The sequence below is a fragment of the Lepidochelys olivacea genome (assembly GCF_965140295.1).
Source record: "Lepidochelys olivacea isolate rLepOli2 genome assembly, chromosome: 1".
NCBI lineage: Eukaryota > Metazoa > Chordata > Testudines > Cheloniidae > Lepidochelys > Lepidochelys olivacea.
In genome coordinates, this window is record NC_140411.1 from 262,341,966 (window position 1) to 262,361,066 (window position 19,101).

Consider the following 19,101-nt stretch of genomic DNA (forward strand, 5'->3'; position numbering starts at 1 on the left):
CAGCTTTTGTAGCAACCTTGCATGGAAGTTGGAGGGAGGAGCAGAGGTTGCAGGCGGAGGTATCTGGAAGTCAGTCTGGGTGCCTGTGGCTGGAATGCTAGCTGCAGTTTCAGCATCTCTGTAAATAGTTGTTTTAATAAAAAGCCAATTTAATTTTAGAAACTTGGATCCTGTGCTGTTACTATGCCGTGTGCAGTGCATGAAAGAGCTTTCCCCATTGTCCCTCAGCAGCTTGCTCAAATTGCCCTTGGTCCCTTTCTGTCTGTGCTACTCTGGTACTGAATTCTATGGCAGATTCAGGTAAAATGGAAGCTTTGTTTTCACACGTAATCCAATACAATCATACAACCAGTGCAGTGTCTCTTTGTATGATTTATTTTGCTGGTAAATTCAGTTTATTTTATTTATGCTGCCATAACTTTTCAACATGCCACAGTGTTTGCTACTGATCAGGCCTATTTGCAGTGTAGTTTTCAGCAGAGAGCGGGACGTTTGGCAGTGCAGTGATGGATATTTGGTATCCAAGAAGGTGTGAGACTCAGTTTATGTTTTTAACATGCAGGCAGCTGTTGGAAGCTTTTCACACTGAAGAGAGGCTGCATCTTATTTTTTCCTTCCCTTTGTAGGTTGGGACATAGGTGACCGGAAACTATAGAGGGGCTTCAACTCCTAGTTCTCCTTCCCCAGGAACTCTTGACAACCACTAGCCTTCTCATTTCCCCCGACCCAATATCTGCCATTTCATCCAAGTATGATGAATATCTACATTAGCTGAATGTTTCTGCTAAAATGATCAACTGGGAAATTGTTAGCAATGTTATCATTTCAAGTGTCATTTTTAGGCTTTGATGTTAACCCTACTATAGAGACAATAGTTCCCACCTCTCCTGGAGCGGTTATATCGGGCTGTTTGCATAATCAGGTGGTAAAAGATTTACATCTGGAATGTCTTCCTCACAGCTACAACAGCTAGAAACATCGGACCAGATTCTTAGCCAGTATAAAGTGGCATAGCTTGGAGCTGTGATAATTGGACCTTGTCTACACTACAGAGTATTGTCAAATGCAAGTTATGCTGACAATCAAAAACCGGTATAATTACATCACTTCTGCATGTTCAGGCAACGCTCCTTCTGTTGGAAGAGCGCATCCACAGCTGGTGCTTTAGCATTGACAGAGCAGTGCACTGGAGGTAGCTATCCCACTGTGCTACTTGCCACCTCCTGCAGCTAGGAGTTGTGGGAAGGTGGCATGGATTGCAGGGCATTATGGGAGCAGGCTCAACATCCCATGATGCATTTTTTTCTACCCCATCATTCCATGGGCTTCTAACTGCATTTCACGGCATTTTTCAACGACCCCTGTTTATTGTGTGCCCACCTTCTCTGTCTGAAAAGATGGATCCTGCACTGCTCTCTACTGTTGTGGTCACTGTTATGAACATGTCATGGCTGGCCATGCAATATATTATGAGCACCCAATCTGAACAGGAATCAGGGGTGCCTGACATACTGTGTGAAAAGAAACACCAGATCACTTTTGGCATTCCCAGAGCAGCTACACATGGTGGACCATTGCTTTTTGGCTTGGGAAACAAGCACTGAGAAGTGAGATCGCATTGTTATGCAAGTCTGGGATGACAAGTGGTGGCTGCAGAATTTTCAGATACAGAAAGTCACCTTCCTGGAACTGTGTGTGGTTCACCCCAGCACTGTGGTGCAAGGACATCAAAATGAGAGCTGCCTTCTCACTGGTAATTGCTGTGTGGAAGCTGGCAACTCCAGAGAGCTACTGATCAGTCACAAATCAGTTTGGAGTCGCGAAGTCGACCATTGGGGCTGCGTTAACACAAGTGTGCAGAGTTGTTAATCGCATCCTGCTACTGAGGACTGTGACTTTTGGCAATGTGTGTGAAATAGTGGATGGTTTTGCAGCAATGGGAATCCCTAACTGCGGCGGAGCAATAGATAGCACACATATCCCAATTTTGGCCCTGGACCAACTTGGGATGGAGTACATCAATAAAAAGGGGTACCTCTCTATGTTATTGAAGGTGCTTGTGGATCACCGTGGGCATTTCACTGACATCAATGTGAGGTTGTCCAGGAAGGTGCATGACACATGCATCTTCAGAAACATTGGCCTGTACAGAAAGCTGCAAGCGGGAACTTTCTTTCCAGACCAGAAGATTCCAATGGGGGGTTTTGAAATGTCCATAGTGATCCTGGGAGACCCAGCATACACCATACTCCCATGGCATATGAAGTCTTACCCAGGAAACCTGGACAGCCAAAAGGAGTGCTTCAACAATAGGCTGAGCAGGTGCAGAATGACTGTAGAATGTGCCTTTGGCAGATTAAAAGCACTCTGGGGCTGCCTTTAGGGCAGGTTAGACAAAACTGAGGAAAATATTCCCATGGTCATAGCAGCCTGCTGTGCGCGCCATAATATTTGTGAGGCTAAGGGTGAAAAGTTTCCCCTAGGATGGAGCGTGGGGGTGGAATGCCTGGTGGCTGATTTTGAGCAGCCAGATACCAGCGCTATTAGAGGGCCACAGTGTGTGTGTGGGGGGGCTATTAGAATCAGGGACTCTTTGAGGCACCATTTTGACAATGAGCTCCAGTAATGTGTCTTTCTATACACCACTCTACCATGCTTTATTAACTTGCTGCCTTGCATGAAAATTTTGATGATTCCTGACTGTGATTTGTACACAGAAATGATCAGATTGCCACAGTGTATTAATTCCAGCAGCAACCACTGTGTGTAGGAGACAAATAAAGATCGGTTATCTTTCAGAGAGTATGTTTTTATTAAATCATAGAATCATAGAATATCAGGGTTGGAAGGGACCTCAGGAGGTCATCTAGTCCAACCCCCTGCTCAAAAGCAGGACCCATCCCCAATTAAATCATCCCAGCCAGGACTTTGTCAAGCCTGACCTTAAAAACTTCTAAGGAAGGAGATTCCACCACCTCCCTAGGCAACGCATTCCAGTGTTTCACCACCCTCCTAGTGAAAAAGTTTTTCCTAATATCCAACCTAAACCTCCCGCACTGCAACTTGAGACCATTACTCCTTGTCCTGTCCTCTTCCACCACTGAGAGTAGTCTAGAACCATCCTCTCTGGAACCACCTCTCAGGTAGTTGAAAGCAGCTATCAAATCCCCCCTCATTCTTCTCTTCCGCAGACTAAACAATCCCAGTTCCCTCAGCCTCTCCTCATAAGTCATGTGTTCCAGACCCCTAATCATTTTTGTTGCCCTTCGCTGGACTCTTTCCAATTTATCCACATCCTTCTTGTAGTGTGGGGCCCAAAACTGGACACAGTACTCCAGATGAGGCCTCACCAATGTCAAATAGAGGGGGACGATCACGTCCCTCGATCTGCTCGCTATGCCCCTACTTATACATCCCAAAATGCCATTGGCCTTCTTGGCAACAAGGGCACACTGCTGACTCATATCCAGCTTCTCATCCACTGTCACCCCTAGGTCCTTTTCTGCAGAACTGCTGCCTAGCCGTTCCGTCCCTAGTCTGTAGCTGTGCATTGGGTTCTTCCGTCCTAAGTGCAGGACCCTGCACTTATCCTTATTGAACCTCATCAGTACCAGTTAACTACCAGTTAACAACACACACAAAAGGCTTAGTGGGAAGGGAGAGAACAATGAAGGGCAGTGTAGGCTCTTATAGCTGTGTGTAAGTCCAGCTATCCTTTTGGAAGCTGTCCAAAGGGGTGGAGTGAACGGGGTACTGAGATGGGCCGGGAAGTTACAAGGAATGTGTGGGAGGAATTTGGAGAGGGCATGGAAAGCAGTTCTGTATCGACAGCAAGAGGGGGCCGAGCACACATTAATTCAGCCTGCAGCGTGATTAGGGACTTTAACATCTCCGTTTGCTCCTCCATCACTTTTGTCATTCGCTTCTGGCCTATTAAAATTCGCTCCTGGTTCTCCTTCTGTTCTGCCTGTCTATTTTATAATTTTCTTGTAAAGTCTCTCTCCACACCCCACATTCTTGTTTTTCAGCCTCTGAGGATTGGAGCATCTCTCAAAACATGTCTGCCTTGCTCCTCCTTGGTTGCTTCCTTATCTGGTGGAGGCGTTCTGCTGGTGTGTAGGGTGTTCCCCTGACAGCCACATCTGCAGAAGAACAAGAAACAATAAACAGAAGCATGATTGTTAGTGCATGCACAACATTAAATCATTATAGTAAAATGCATCTTTTAAAAAATATAAATCAGTTTCTCACTGTTCCTTGGCAAGCACACAGCTCGGTGAATTCCCTAAACATGGTGAGTTCAGCCTGGGGTTGGGGAGAATGGGGGAGAGAGCTCAAGATGAGGCAAAGGATCTTGGTGTCTTTTTAAGGGGATTACTGCAGGCCAGTAGGGGCAATATTGTAAATTCTGCCACCATTTTCCACAGGCGGTCATTGAAGATGATATCTCACTCCTAAGGATAAGCAAGGATGCAAAGGTACATCTCCTGTGTACATGAGACTTCAGACCGGGTTCTTATGCTGCACGCCTGTGTGCAACTTTGGTCTCTGCATAAGTGATTGCCGATTGGAGTAGGAAAGTTTCCTACAATGGGGGAAGGAACAAAGCAGCTCTGCCAAGGAAACTTTGGCAGAGGATTGGTGAGTACCTCCAGGAAAGTTTCCTTGAGATCTCTCTGAAGGATTCCCTTGAAATCTTGGTGTCCATTAACACACTGTTCCACTACATTGCTTAGCTGCACAGGGGAATGTTAAGTGCACACAAACACAGCTAGTCTTGTACATTTCTATCCTTTCACCCACTTCTAGAATATACAAAGCAAAGGACAGCTCTGCCTCTTATAACTGAGCAGCATCAACTCAAAAAGATCACTTACCAGAGCTCTCCTCTCCTGTATCATGCACGCCAGAAATGGACTGCTGGGACTGGCTAGACCCCTCTGGAGTGGAAACGAGGTCCTGACTTGCCACGCCACTAGATGACCCTGCCATGTGCTCCACATTGTCCTCCAACTCAACCTCGTTGTCTACAACTTTGTCCTTGAGATTGAGTCTCTTGTCCACTGTCTCCAGCCCCGCTGAAGTATCCAAAGGGCTTTGGCGGTGGAGGTTGGGTCACTGCTGAGGACGGCATCCAGCTACTTATAGAAGCAGCAGGTCTTTGGCACAGCACCAGAGTGACGGTTTGACTCCTTTGCCTTCTGGTACATCTGCCTCAGCTCCTTTATCTCTGCATGGCACTGATGTGTGTCCCATTCATAGCTCTTGTCCAACATGCCCAAAAAATCCAACCGTAGGTATCAAAGTTCCTACAGCTGGACCAGAGTTGAGACTGCACAGCCTCCTCTCCCCACAGTGCCAGCAGATCCAATAACTCTGGTGTGCTCCAAGCAGGAGAGTGTTTGCTGCATGGATCCTTCGTGGCCAGCTGGGAAGATGCGATGTGAGCTCTCCATGCCAAGCAAACAGGAAGTGGAATTTCAAAAATTCCCAGTCCTTTAAAGGGGGAGGGGTAGAAGCCTTCCTGGGTGCAGGGCAATGGAGTTCAAACTGCTGACCGGAGCAGTCAGGAGAGGCATTGTGGTATACCTCCTGGAGGCCATTTACAGTGACATAATCAAGTGCAGTGTCTGCACTGACACTGTCGATATAATTTTGCTGCTAAAAGATCTATGCCCCTTGTTGAGGTAGTTTTATTTTGTCATCAAAGCAGGAGAGTGTGACAGGTTGGACACCCTTCCAGGATGCCCCTGATGTACTGGGATTTCACTGAGCCCACCTGCTCCACTAGCCTGGTCCTCCTTTCCCTGTTTTGCTGAATCAGGATCTCTTGCCTCTGGCAGTACACACACAGGTAGGGCGTACCAGCTGTAGAATCGCACAGAGTCTGCAAGCAGCTCTCTATGGGGAGATTCAGCTAGGAAATTGCCCAGCAGTCAAGTGCCGCTTCCCTCTGGAAAGTACACCCGAGATAATATTGTCTTGTGCTGTAGAGAATGTTAGAGAGCTTATTCCTTCACTCTCCCACTTCCCTGGTCCTTCTCACATGAACAGAGAGCAACAATACCCGAAGTCCGAAGGTGCAAACAATTCGATGTTTATTGGGGTGAACTTCCAGCAAGCTTAAATACAAGTTCCTTTTCCTTATTTCCGAATCCCAACTTACTTCCTGTTTGCCCCTAATTTATATAGTAATATTCTTAGCTATACCTTAACCAATCATTCTACTAAAATTTAACTAACCAATCCTAACATATTGTAACATGATTATGTAACCAATTATATCCCACCACCTTAATTAGTTTACACCCAGCAAAATTAATTATACAGCAGACAGGAACAATCACAGAACCAGACAGAGATTATTCTGCTATCTCCCAGGGGCTATGAGAGTGACCACCCAGCTTTAAGAGTATAGTACATTTATTTAGGACAAAAGCATTACATGAAAAAACATACAAACCAGTATATTCTACACTCATGCTAAGCCTACCACGTGGAGACACTGGTAGGTTTCCAGTCCTTCAGACTCTTTCAACAGTGTTTTGACCTCCTGGTTATAGTCTCATCTGAGTTCAAGGATCAAATGAGGGACCCTGAGTCAGTTCAGGCTGCCCCTTGTTTCCAAAACCCCATTCTTTCCCTACGGTGCCTCTTGAACCTGGTCAGAACCAGTATGTGATGGGGCGGGATCTGAGTTACTACAGAAAATTCTTCTCTAGGTATCTAGCTGGTGAATCTTGTCCATATGCTCAGGGTTTAGCTGATCACTATATTTGGGGTCGGCAAGGAATTTTCCTCCAGAGCAGACTGGAAGAGGCCCTGGAGGTTTTTCGCCTTCCTCTGTAGCATGGGGCACGGGTCACTTGCTGGAGGATTCTCTGCTCCTTGAAGTCTTTAAACATGATTTGAGGACTTCAGTAGCTCAGACATAGGTGAGAGGTTTTTCGCAGGAGTGGGTGGGTGAGATTCTGTGGTCTGCGTTGTGCAGGAGGTCGGACTAGATGATCATAATGGTCCCTTCTGACCTTAATATCTATGAATCTATGAATCTATGAATAGCAAAGTGGGAACTATAATGGCAAGACAATACAGAAGTGAGGATTTCACATCCCAGTATTGATAAGTGAGTTCTTGCCAGACAGGATGCTATCAAACTAAGTTTTCTTTTACATTTTCTAGGCACTTCCCTTTCTCTGGAGCTGATAGGCACTATCAGGACAGGATTGTATTCCTAACAGCCCAATAGCACCTTCTTTCCATGTGACTACTTTGGAATGTGAGGATGTGACCGGTCGCTTCCCAGCTTATGGCTGCCTCTGTCGCTTAGCCAAAGGCCTTAGCCTAAGAACAGGGCCCCAGACTGTCACAGTAAGAGAAGGACCTTACATTGGCAGACAGTGATTTTGATTCTTTCTTTTATACCTCTAACTAGCCAAGTGATAAGAATACACCTAAATTCTTAAAGTACAGGCCTTTACAGATAGGCCTGAATATCTATATCCTAACAGAGAAATCTCTATACAACGTAAGCTCATAAATTCACCCCCTCCCTCAATGTAGAGGAAGATATGCACAACTTCTTGCCCCCCACCCCAGTTATAAATTGCACAACCTGGGTTTTATAATAAACAAAAACAAGTTTATTCACTATAAAAGGTAGAGTGTAAGTGATTATAAGGGTTAGCAAACAGAACAAAGCAGATTAATGAGCAAATAAAACAAAACACGCAAACTAGGCTTAATACACTCAAGAAACAGGTTACAAAATGTAATTTCTCACTCTAAATGTTGTTTTAGACAAGTTGCAGAGTTTCTGTAGCATCGAGTTCCAGTTATTTCTCTTTACAGACTAGAATCTTGTCTTAGGGTATGTCTACACTACCCACATTACAGCATGGCCATGGCAGTGCTGTGACGTGGGCAGTGTAGACACGCTTTATCGCTGGGGGAGAGCTCTCCCTGTGATTAAAAAAAACCCCACCCTGAACGAGCAGTGGTAGTGCTCCCAGCGATAAAGCGCTGTGTATCCTGGCACTTTTCAGTGCTAAAACATTTGTCACTCAAGGGGGTGTTTTTTCACACCCCTGAACAACAAAAGTTTTAGCGCTGAAAGTGGCAGTGTAGACGCAGCCTCAGTCTAGACTCATCCCGTGCCTTCCTCTCAGCCCAGTTCCTTTGTCGCCTCGGGTACTTTCAGCTGTCTTTCTTCTTGGGCAGGAAGGCAATGGAGAAGAGTCCTGTTTGCCTTACTCCCCAGCCTTATATAGAATTTACATAAGGTGGGAAGTCTTTGTTTCCAGTGTAAAAGTACCAACAGTGTCGAAGGTGGTACTTTTTACCAGGTGACATTATCACCTGACTTTGTAGTGTCAAAACAACCGTGAAACCAGGTTTATTTTCAATGTCCACAGGAAGGAACTCCCAAAAGATGAGGGATCCATGTTGTAGGAGAAGCAGTGATCTGTATGCTCTGTATAACCTGTATGTTCAAAAGGTCTGTTACACCTTTCCCCCCCACCCCTTTTTGTCTCCTCTCCCTCTTCGAATACCTGTGAAGTGGCTTTCCCCCTCCCCCTCCCTCCTGGAATGCTTGTGGGATGAATGGGCTGGTTGAACAGCTGGAAGATCAGAAGAGGTCCCAGGTAGACAAGGTGTCTGGCACTCTGATTAGGCAGCACTCACACACCCAATGCATGACACTGCACAGACACTGTCCGAGGTGCAGTGTGACCAACAAGACATGGCCAAGTCATCTCTAGTCACAGGCCATGAGGAGCAGGTCCTTAAAAGGGGAAGGGGCCATGTGCTCAGGAGTGCACTCACAAGCTTGTACCTCCCATGAAGGCCCTTCGCCCAGACTGCCTGGCCAGTGGTTCGCCGCGTTGCATTCCATCGTGCCTCGGGAAGACTTACCTTCATCGCACCATCCATCGCTGTGCTGTGGGACACTTACCTTGAAGAATCCTGACATCTCCAGTGCTGTGCCTGTCCTGGGAGCGTGAGAGTGTGAGTGTGACCCCCCCCCTTCTTTTGAGCTATCAGTATAATAAACATGCTATTTTCTGCCAAACTCTGACGGGTCATTAGTCCTCCCTAAGCTTACTAGCTGGCCCAATTTCGGGTGATAATTCACATCTTTGAAGACTTATTGTCTTTTTCCTAGCAGCCTATTAAGGCTGATTGCTCACTGTCTGGTGGGCATCTTCAAATATAACCACAGTTATAATTGTTACATAGTCAATATTCCTAACTCCAGATACAGAAATGATACATGCATACAAATTGGATAATCACATCCAGTAAATGATGACCTTCCCAGTGATAATCGTAGTTTCTCCTGCACAGTTATTCAACAGTGGATTGTGCAGCAAAATGAGTAGTTGAAGAATTGTGGAAAACAAGGGGCTCTGCTAGTGCCTGAAACTTGCCAAAGCAAGATGAAAAGAGAAGGCTTGAGGTGTTTAAAAAAAGCTTTAAGGAAAACCAAGCATCTCAGCAGCTGCCAGTCAAAACCACAGTCAGTGCAATCGCTTTGATGCAAACACTAAGTTCTACCCAGCAGTATGCAGCGGGAGTGTTTCTGAATTATTAGATACTGTACTGTCTTGGGGAACACACGTGGGAGTAGGATTGGGACTAGTGTCTCTAGGCTTTATTAGCATGTTATTTTTCTGTAGTTGGGGTTTTCAGATCAATATTATGCTCTCTCACTTAGTAATTATCCTGTTTCACTGGAATTTTTTTCTTCATAAATATTTGTGGTCTGAATATTTTTGTTTTTTTTAATGGGGGATGATGAAGGCTAGAAGTGTGCTTAGTGGGGGCATGTACTATTCCAGTTTCCACCTGCCAGGTGAGTACCGGAGTCCTTAACTGCTGCTATCCCAGTCCTGAGCTCTCCACACAGCTCTGTTAATGTGCCTCAAGCTTTATATGCAGCTCCCCTTGCTATTCCAGTCCCAGCCCCACACAGACTACAAGTGTATCTTCCTGCTGCCCTACAGCACCAGCTATCCCAATCCTGGCCCCACAGAGCTTTGCTAGTGCACCTTGATTGAGATCTGCAGCACCCCTTGCTATTCCAGGCTTTGCCTTACATAGGTCTCTCAATGCACCGTTGTTAGGACCTGTAACTGAGGCACAGTTGTTTTGTTACACTTGTCTGTTAGATTTGCTCCATCACTATTTTGTGCAAGGGTGTGGCCCTTTTCTCCATCTCCCCAGGCTCTTGCCCACGTCCTTCTCCCAGCGGTATGGAATAAAACATTTCTACCTCACAAGAGGAAATAGAGGTATTGGGATGGCAGAGAGAGATGATCAGTCTGGAGAGTTTTGAATAAGACACAAGACAGTTAAGTCGGGGCAGCAAAGGAGAGAGGAAGGTGAATTAGGGATGGGGAAGGAAAGTGAGTTAGCGGCAAATCATGTCATATTAGAGTCTGTCAAGCCTTTCAGCTCTAGATCACATTTGATCTAATCAGGCCCATGTTGGTAATAACCAAAAATGGTCAGTGTGCAAAGTCTGCTGAGTGTCCTGTAGGAAATGCGTTTGTGGGTCTCAATTCAACAGTGGCCATATCACAAAAAACACCACCACAGCTGGTACTAATTGACAAGTCGGCACCCTCTGCCAAGAATGGAATGGTGCAGAGAGACTGATCTCTGTTCTCATCCATTATGGTTGGCCCCTCCAATAAGAGGTTGTGCCGGAGGGGTATGATGCGTGGCAGATGCTTGCATTGCTATTTTCTATGCTTTATCTCTTCTGTAGGCACACAGAGGCACTCAGTGCTCCCAGCCATCAGTGCAGCACCATTTATAACTAAGCCTAAGATTTTGTCATGGATATTTTTAGTAAAAGTCTCGGACAGGTCATGGGCAATAAACAGAAATTCACGGATGCCCGGGACCTATCCATGACTTTTGCTAAAAATAACTGTGATAAAATGGGAAGTGGAGGGTCCAGCATCCAACGCCGCTGCAGCTCATGGCAGTTGTGCGGTCCCCCCCACCACCAGCGGTGGCTTGGAGCTCCGGGGCCGGTGGCTAGGAGTTGCGGTTTTAAAATTCTGCAAAACTCTGCACATTTTACTTGTCAAAATAACACAATATAGTCATGCCAGATTCAATTATGTTGGTAATTTATTTCAAAATACCTGTCAGCAAGTAATGTCTGTAATAATACAGACAAACATAATTCAGGATTTTTATATTTTTTTTACAAATAGATTCCTCACTAGGCAAATTAATACATAACTTTGGGTAATAATTCATTTAAACTACAATAAAGAAACATATTTCCTGCACCCCTCAGAAGCAGTGCAAAGGACTGGGGGAATCTGGAAAGGGAGGAGCTGAGGAAGAGGGAAAAGAGCATGGGCGTGAACCTGGAGGGTTGTTGGTTTGGGTGGGAGAAGTATGGAGCAGTTTTTTTATGGGGGAGGGGAACTGTTGGGGAGCTGACCCCTAGCCTCTCCCATTCAGTCAGGCACATCTGCCCCTGTTCCCATGTGTCCCTGCACCTCCCTCCCCCCGTCCCCATGTGGCCCTGCAGCCCCCTCCCATTCAGCCCCTGGTGCAATGCTTGTCACCCCACTAGCTCCTGTCTCCCCCAGCCCTTCTGAACCACAGTCTGTGGCCCCAGCTGCCCCATGTATTCCAGTCTGTCCCCCCATATCCTGTGCTTCCTAACCTGACTCCGCAGTCAAGGGTGCTGTTATGAATGCAGCCAGCTGCTGGCTGTTACTGCCTGTCAGCTGCTGCTGTCTATTCTGCTGCCACAGTAGCCTCTGGTGGGCAAAAGGCAGAACTGCAGCACTGCTCCGGCAGAATGTATTTTCTGTGCAGAAAATAAATTCTGCACCAGAGAAGAATTCTGCACGTTCGCAGTGGAGCAGAATTCCCCCAGGAGTAGGGTATGAGTGAGAAATTCACATCTTTGCAAACAGACTTGCTCTCGCCTGAACCCCAGTTGGAGATGATTCTCAAAGAAGAGAAATGCTATAAGCAGGGAGAACAGAGGACCCAAATCGCCTCTGTCCTCTCATCTCTACTCACAGCATCAACAATGTTTGAAAGAGAAAAGAAGCATCATTGAACTGGGGGAAGGGTCCTGGCTGAAAAATCCAGCCAGACTGCTGTAAGCATGTGATGAGAGAAACCTTTTTGCTTTAAATTCACTTAGCTTGTTAAGTTACGTATTAGTTTGCATGTTACCTTTTATTTCTTTGTAACCATTTCTGACTTTTATGACTCATTACTTGTAATCACTTAAAAATCTCTCTTTCTGTAGTTAATAAACTTGTTTTATTGTTTTATCTAAACTGGTATGTGTTTAGATTGAAGTGTCTGAGAAACTCCTTTTGAGATAACAGGGTTTGTGCATATCATTTTCAAAAATAAAATGACAGACTTTATATGAGTTTGTGTTGTCCAGAAGGAGAGCGCTGACAATATAAACACACATTTCTGGGGACAAGTCTGGCACTGGGAATTTGCTGGTGTCTCTCTATACTATAATTCAGGAGTGGCTGGCAAAGAGCACTCATATAACTCAGCTGAAAGTAACTTACATGCTGGAGGCTGTATGTGAGCAGATTGGGACTAGTTGCTCTCACAGAAAAGTAGTGTAAAAGGCACTCCATGTTGGAGAATTGAGGGGACAGAGCTATCAATCAGTCCAGCTTATACTCTGGGGATTGTCACAGGGCTGAATGCAAAGGGGCTGGGTATTGTTTTGGTGGAGCTGGGGAGGTGCAGCCAGAAACACCACAGAAGCAGACAGACAAGGTAGCAGAAACACTTAATAATAATAATCCCTATTTATTATACAGTGTTTTTCATCAGTAGGTCTCACAGCACTTTACAATCTGTAATGTGTTTATCCTCACAACACATCCTCACAGTAGGGAAGCATTATTATCCCCATTGCACAGTTGGGCACAGAGAGGCTAACTGACTTTCCTAAAAACATACAAGAAGGCCATGGCAGAGCAAGGAACTGAACCTAAAGTGCCCACACCATTGCCCTAAACCACTGGACCATCTTTTCTGCTGCTTGTAGCAGGCCCCTGAAAGGAAGCTTCACGTAACACACAGTCAACCTGTAGAACTCTTTGCCAGAGAATGTTGTGAAGGCCAAGAACATAACAGCGTTCAAAAAAAGAACTAGGTAAATTCCTGGAGGATAGGTCCATCAAAATGGCCATTAGCCAGGATGGGTAGGGATGGTGTCCCTAGCCTCTCTTTGCCAGGAGCTGGGAATGAGTGACAGGGAATGGATCACTTGATGAGTATCTATTCTGTTCATTCCCTCTGGGGTACCTGGCGTTGGCCACTGTCAGAAGACAGGGTAAGATGGACCCTGTATGGCCGTTCTTATGCTCTTAAGCTAAGAGAACTTTTTGGGGAGCATGCTGGCTGGAAAAAGAGGCTTGGACTACACAGAAAGAAAACTGCCTCTTGTTTGCTTCCTGTTGTATTCAGGGAATCCAAGACTGTTTTGTACATTCCTCATAAATACACAGGACTGCATCAAAGAAATAGCAGAGTTCATCATCAATTTCTCCTCCTGGTGGAAACAATCCACAAGGCCCCAAATATTGGTAACCTCTTGGGTCAAAAGGGGTAACGATACATATCCCGGAGTGCACTTGTTTCTGTATTGTCTTTCTCTCACTCACTTGACCTAGTGATTTAATGTTATATGTGAGGCTGATTTTCTGAATTCTTGACTTTTGTAAAGCTCTGGAAATCAGATACTCAGCTCAATGTGTGGTGATAGGGTATGCATCCTAGATCCCACTGGTCTTGATGCCCTGCACAGCTGTAGACCTGTGTGTGTGTACGCACATATGCATACATACATACATACATACATCTGCAATGTTGCCAACCTTTGCTATTGTATTGCGAGTGCTGCAATATTTGGTGTGTTGCTTAAAGCAGTGGTTTCTGGAATCAAGAGATCCATGAGAATCTCAGCTTTCATTTTCTTTTTTTAAAGGTACATTTCTAGACCTTGTGGTTGGGGAGAAAAGCTTTAAACCATCAAGTGAGTGTTACCTAATGGCTCATAAACCAGCAGGAAAATCAAAAGAATCCAACATTTATTATTGTAAAAAATCTCATGATTTTAAAACCAGCCTTATGGTTTCTGGGGATCTGACTCATGATTTTTGAACACTTGAATTTGGCAATCCCATAGATAGACTTTTCGGCATTGGGTTTGATCCCCCACAAAAGGTTCAAGTATCTTCTAACATCCAAAGCCCTCCATCACTCTGCCCTTGCTTCCATCTCTGTCCTTATCTCCCTCCAACACCCACACCCTAATTTCAGTTAAAACTTCCCTCCTCTCATCTCCTTTTGTCTTCTTTACGCACTCTGGACTTTATGCCTTTACCACTGCTCTATATGCCTTGAACCACCTTCAAGTCACCATGTGTCACGCTCTCAAGAACTCTTCCTTCAAAAACCTCTAAGCCCCCAGTTATTCCATGAAGCATTCAGGTTCTGATACCCATATCCCAGTCTGTCCTGTCTTGTACCATACTGTTTAGCTTATGCTATTAGACTGCAAGCTCTTTGGAGCTACCAAGGAAACTGTTAATTGATCAACACAGAACATTCATTGTATAGCTCCATGTACACTTATAAGGAGTACTAGTGGCACCTTAGAGACTAGCCAATTTATTTGAGCATAAGCATAAGCTTATGCTCAAATAAATTGTTTAGTCTCTAAGGTGCCACAAGTCCTCCTGTTCTTTTTGCGAATACTGACTAACACGGCTGTTACTCTGAAACATGTACACTTATGGCACCATAACAAGTAAGTACAAATATTTTAAAAGCTACAGACACATTATGTACTTTATTTATGTCACAGCATTTTTATGGTACTCCTCACTGTAGTAGCTGAGTGCCTCACAAATGTAAAGCTACTTCATCACCTCTAGAAGGTAGATCTCTCTCCTCCTTTTTCTAGGGTAGTCAATTTCTCTTGGAGACTGGGTGCTGCTAGTGGCCGATTCATTTTGTGCTGGGTATTTTACACCATGGTTATTTGGGAAAACTCTAGTTGAAAATCTGTAGTTTAAAACTGGTGGGCTGAATTCTTCCCTCTGCTGATTGATAGGGGCTGTGAGGCAGCTGGGTCTGCCCTCTGGACATAGGGTGAGTCCCCAGCAGGAACAGCTTTACTCTCCAATCCCACGAGAGCACCCAGTGCAGAAAGGATGAGAGCGGGTGTGTCCAATGCATTCCTATGCCCTGGTTGTTCACGACGGCCCTTTGCCATTGCAGCTGGGTCACAAGCTAGGACAGCTACTCCGGCTTCTGTAATCTGAGATAGGAGTCTGACCCCAGGGAATACCCTGACATAGGTGCCTTGTCTGTCTTCTTTGTCCCTGCACTGGGTTCAGCACCCGCATAGGGATAAATTCAGCCCAGTGTGTCTCGCAGCACGCTGAGCAGGGCTAGTGGTTTGGTACGGTCAGTTGTATGGAAAGCCATCGTCTGAGCACAGGGGAAAAAGACAAAAGTCACAAATCTATAGTTTAAAAAAAATGCCCAAAGGGATGGGCTGCCTCTCTTTAGTCTAAATAGGGTTTATTTTAAAGCCATTTAATAGTATATAGATAGTAGCTTAAAAACATTTTGGACCACGGTCCCAGTGTCGGCTGGTTCAGCCCTGCAGCAGCAGCTGAATGAGGAGGCAGGTGAGAATCCACAGCTCTCCTTTCTTCAGTGCTGCTTTGCTTCCTCAGCTCCTGCCAAAGCTGCAGGAGCAGCAGCGGACACAGACACCTCCTACCCAGCCATATAGACTTGAGGACAATGTGATTTGGGCTCACTCAGATTTCCTGTAGGCGTTTATTCCATAATTGTGGGCCCGTCACTGAGGGTGCCTTAAGCTGAGCTTTCACAAGTAGAAATCTAGGCTCTGCACACTGAAGTGGCTCTCTTGGACATAGCAGGATTGGCAAAGGGCAGAAAGATATGGCCCCTAAAGCAACTGGGGCCTCACCCAGCCAGGCCTTTGAAGATGGGGACCTTGAAATGCACCTGAAATGCAAATGGCAGCCAACACAGAGTGCCACGCCTCCGGTGTGATGAACTGTTGGTGTGTAGCTCTGCTTAGAAGGCATGCTGGACCATGCAGTTTCTGGGTACCTGTGGGGGTAGTCAGCCCCAGGTGAAGCGAGTTGCAATAGTCCAGCCCGGCAGCGACAGAGTCTCAGATCGCTGTGGCAAGGTGTTTAGCAATGAGTACTGGTAGCTGGCCAGCTGAAAGCGAACAGAGAGATTTCTGGTTACTACATCTTCCCTAATAACATCAGCCACACTATCAGAGGCTCGTATACCTGCACATCCACCAATGTGATATATGCCATCATGTGCCAGCAATGCCCCTCTGCCATGTACATTGGTCAAACTGGACAGTCTCTACATAAAAGAATAAATGGACACAAATCAGATGTCAAGAATTATAACATTCATAAACCAGTCGGAGAACACTTCAATCTCTCTGGTCACGCAATCACAGACATGAAGGTCGCTATCTTAAAACAAAAAAACTTCAAATCCAGACTCCAGCGAGAAACTGCTGAATTGGAATTCATTTGCAAATTGGATACTATTAATTTAGGCTTAAATAGAGACTGGGAGTGGCTAAGTCATTATGCAAGGTAGCCTATTTCCTCTTGTTTTTTCCTACCCCCCCCCCCCCAGATGTTCTGGTTTAACTTGGATTTAAACTTGGAGAGTGGTCAGTTTGGATGAGCTATTACCAGCAGGAGAGTGAGTTTGTGTGTGTATGGGGGTGGGGGGGATGTGAGAAAACCTGGATTTGTGCTGGAAATGGCCCACCTTAATTATGCACATTGTAGGGAGAATGGTCACTTTGGATGAGCTATTACCAGCAGGATACTGAGTTTGTGTGTGTGGTTTTTGGGAGGGGGGTGAGGGGGTGAGAGAACCTGGATTTGTGCAGGAAATGGCCCAACTTTATTATAAAGAGTTGTCACTTTGGATGGGCTATCACCAGCAGGAGAGTGAATTTGTGTGGGGGGGTGGAGGGTGAGAAAACCTGGATTTGTGCTGGAAATGGCCCACCTGATGATCACTTTAGATAAGCTATTACCAGCTGCACAATGGGGTGGGAGGAGGTATTTTTTCATATTCTCTGTGTATATATAAAGTCTGCTGCAGTTTCCACGGCATACATCTGATGAAGTGAGCTGTAGCTCATGAAAGCTCATGCTCAAATAAATTGGTTAGTCTCTAAGGTGCCACAAGTCCTCCTTTTCTTTTTGCGAATACAGACTAACACGGCTGTTACTCTGAAACCTGTACATCTTCCCAGGCATCCTGGGGCAAGCAGGCCCCTGAGACGGTGTATGCCTGACCACAGCAGCCAGCAGACACCATCAGGGAAAAAGGAAGTCTTCCTTTCAGTTAGTTCCTCAAACTGCTTACTCAATTTTGAACAGCATTATCTCTGTCTTGCCTGGTTCAGTCAGCTGTTCTTCATCCAGGTCCACACTTCACTCATGTGCTGTGTCAGGAGGGAATCACAGCACCCATGATTAAGGCTACATTTATGTCATGGAGGTTGCAGAAGTCATGAAATCCCTGACTTCCAGAGACCTCGAGACATTTTCTGCTTCAGCCACAGGGACAGCAGGACTGGAGCTGGCAGCCAGCAGGCCCCCCCCCCCCCCCCGGCAGGGTTTCAGTGAAGGCTGAAGGTCGACAGCCTCCTCAGGGGGCTTTCCTCAGAGTTCCAGCACAGGGGCAGGAGGGGGAGACGGACCTTGGGCTTGTGGCTAGGCGTGTCCCATTTTCTTTTTGGGAAATATGATCACCCTGCAGCTCCCAGCTGCCTTGGGCAGAGGGGGAAACCCACAGGTCACAGCCACCACAGTGGGGGGGGGACGATCATGATGCTGCAGCAGCAAAAGTCACAGACAGGTCATGGCTTCCATGATTTTTTTTTTTATTGCTCATGACCTGTCTGTGACTTTTACTAAAAATAACCATAACAAGATCTTAGCCTTACCCACAACTGTTGAAAAATTCACACTAAATTCAGAAGGTCATTTTCTTTATGTCTGTATTATTTCTGCTTTTATGTCGTGTTTTAGAACCAGGGATAGGAATGATTCAGGAACTGAAATTTACTATATGATATCTAGAATTGATTAATGATGACTATGGGGCTGAAATATTGTGAGACCATCTGTCACTGTTTATCAAGTAGAAAAGTCATAACAGGCAGAAATAGTCAATATAGTGAAATTTATTTCAATGGGCTTAGTATGGCCAGTCCTAATCTATACTTTGAATAAACAGAGAGATTTGCTAAGCATGGACTAAACTGTAATGAAGTTTGACCCAATACAATAAATTAATAGTGGTTTAAACATAATGAGTCAATGCTATTAAATAGAAACTTTGTGGACCTCTCTATAATGCACCATAAACAACATTGCATTGAACCAGAACCTGAGAGCAGGAGAGCTTATAGCATTTCACAGTCTCTCCCGGGGCAGGTACTGAGGAGGAGGCATGATAGGACTGATGGGACTAAAGTCCTTGGGGAAGAGAAGTTCCCTTTCACTACTCTTTGGGGACCTATTCAATAGGAATCATAGAACCGGAAGGGACGTTGAGAGGTTATCTAGTCCAGTGCCCTGCACTCATGGCAGGACTAAGTATTATAATTCTAGACCATCTCTGACAGGTGTTTTTCCAACCTGCTCTTACAAATCTCCAATGATTTTTAAGAGCTGATTATGACTGGGAATGACTGGAAGCAGCTTAGAGCAAGATCTAGCTCCACCTGCCAGGGCCAATGAAATAAATGACTGTCCCCTGCTTGAACCCCAGCTTCCACCCTCTGCTATTCTTGGGTCATTCTCTGTTCCTCATAATCAGCCTCTTTCCCGGCAGTTTTCAGGGCTACCCCTCTTAGGTCATGTCATCTCTCTCGCACACCCCCAGCCCGAGTCATGCCTGAACTCTTGAGAGATGTGCTCCTACAAACCCCCCTATTCTCCCCCCCCGGCGCAAAAAATACGTGTCTCTTTAAATCCA

At 45.6% G+C, this 19,101-nt stretch overlaps 1 protein-coding gene across 1 annotated transcript in view; it reads right to left on the reverse strand.

Annotated features, from left to right (window-relative positions):
• Positions 1–16,418: 16,418 nt before the first annotated feature.
• The window catches only part of PMM1 (phosphomannomutase 1), a 50,873-nt gene continuing 48,190 nt past the window's right edge, over positions 16,419–19,101 (reverse strand). Inside the window, exon 9 of the mRNA XM_084645167.1 lies at positions 16,419–16,449. Coding sequence (XP_084501293.1) covers positions 16,434–16,449 — 16 coding nt within the window. The 3' untranslated portion in view covers positions 16,419–16,433. The remainder of the gene's footprint in view (positions 16,450–19,101) is intronic.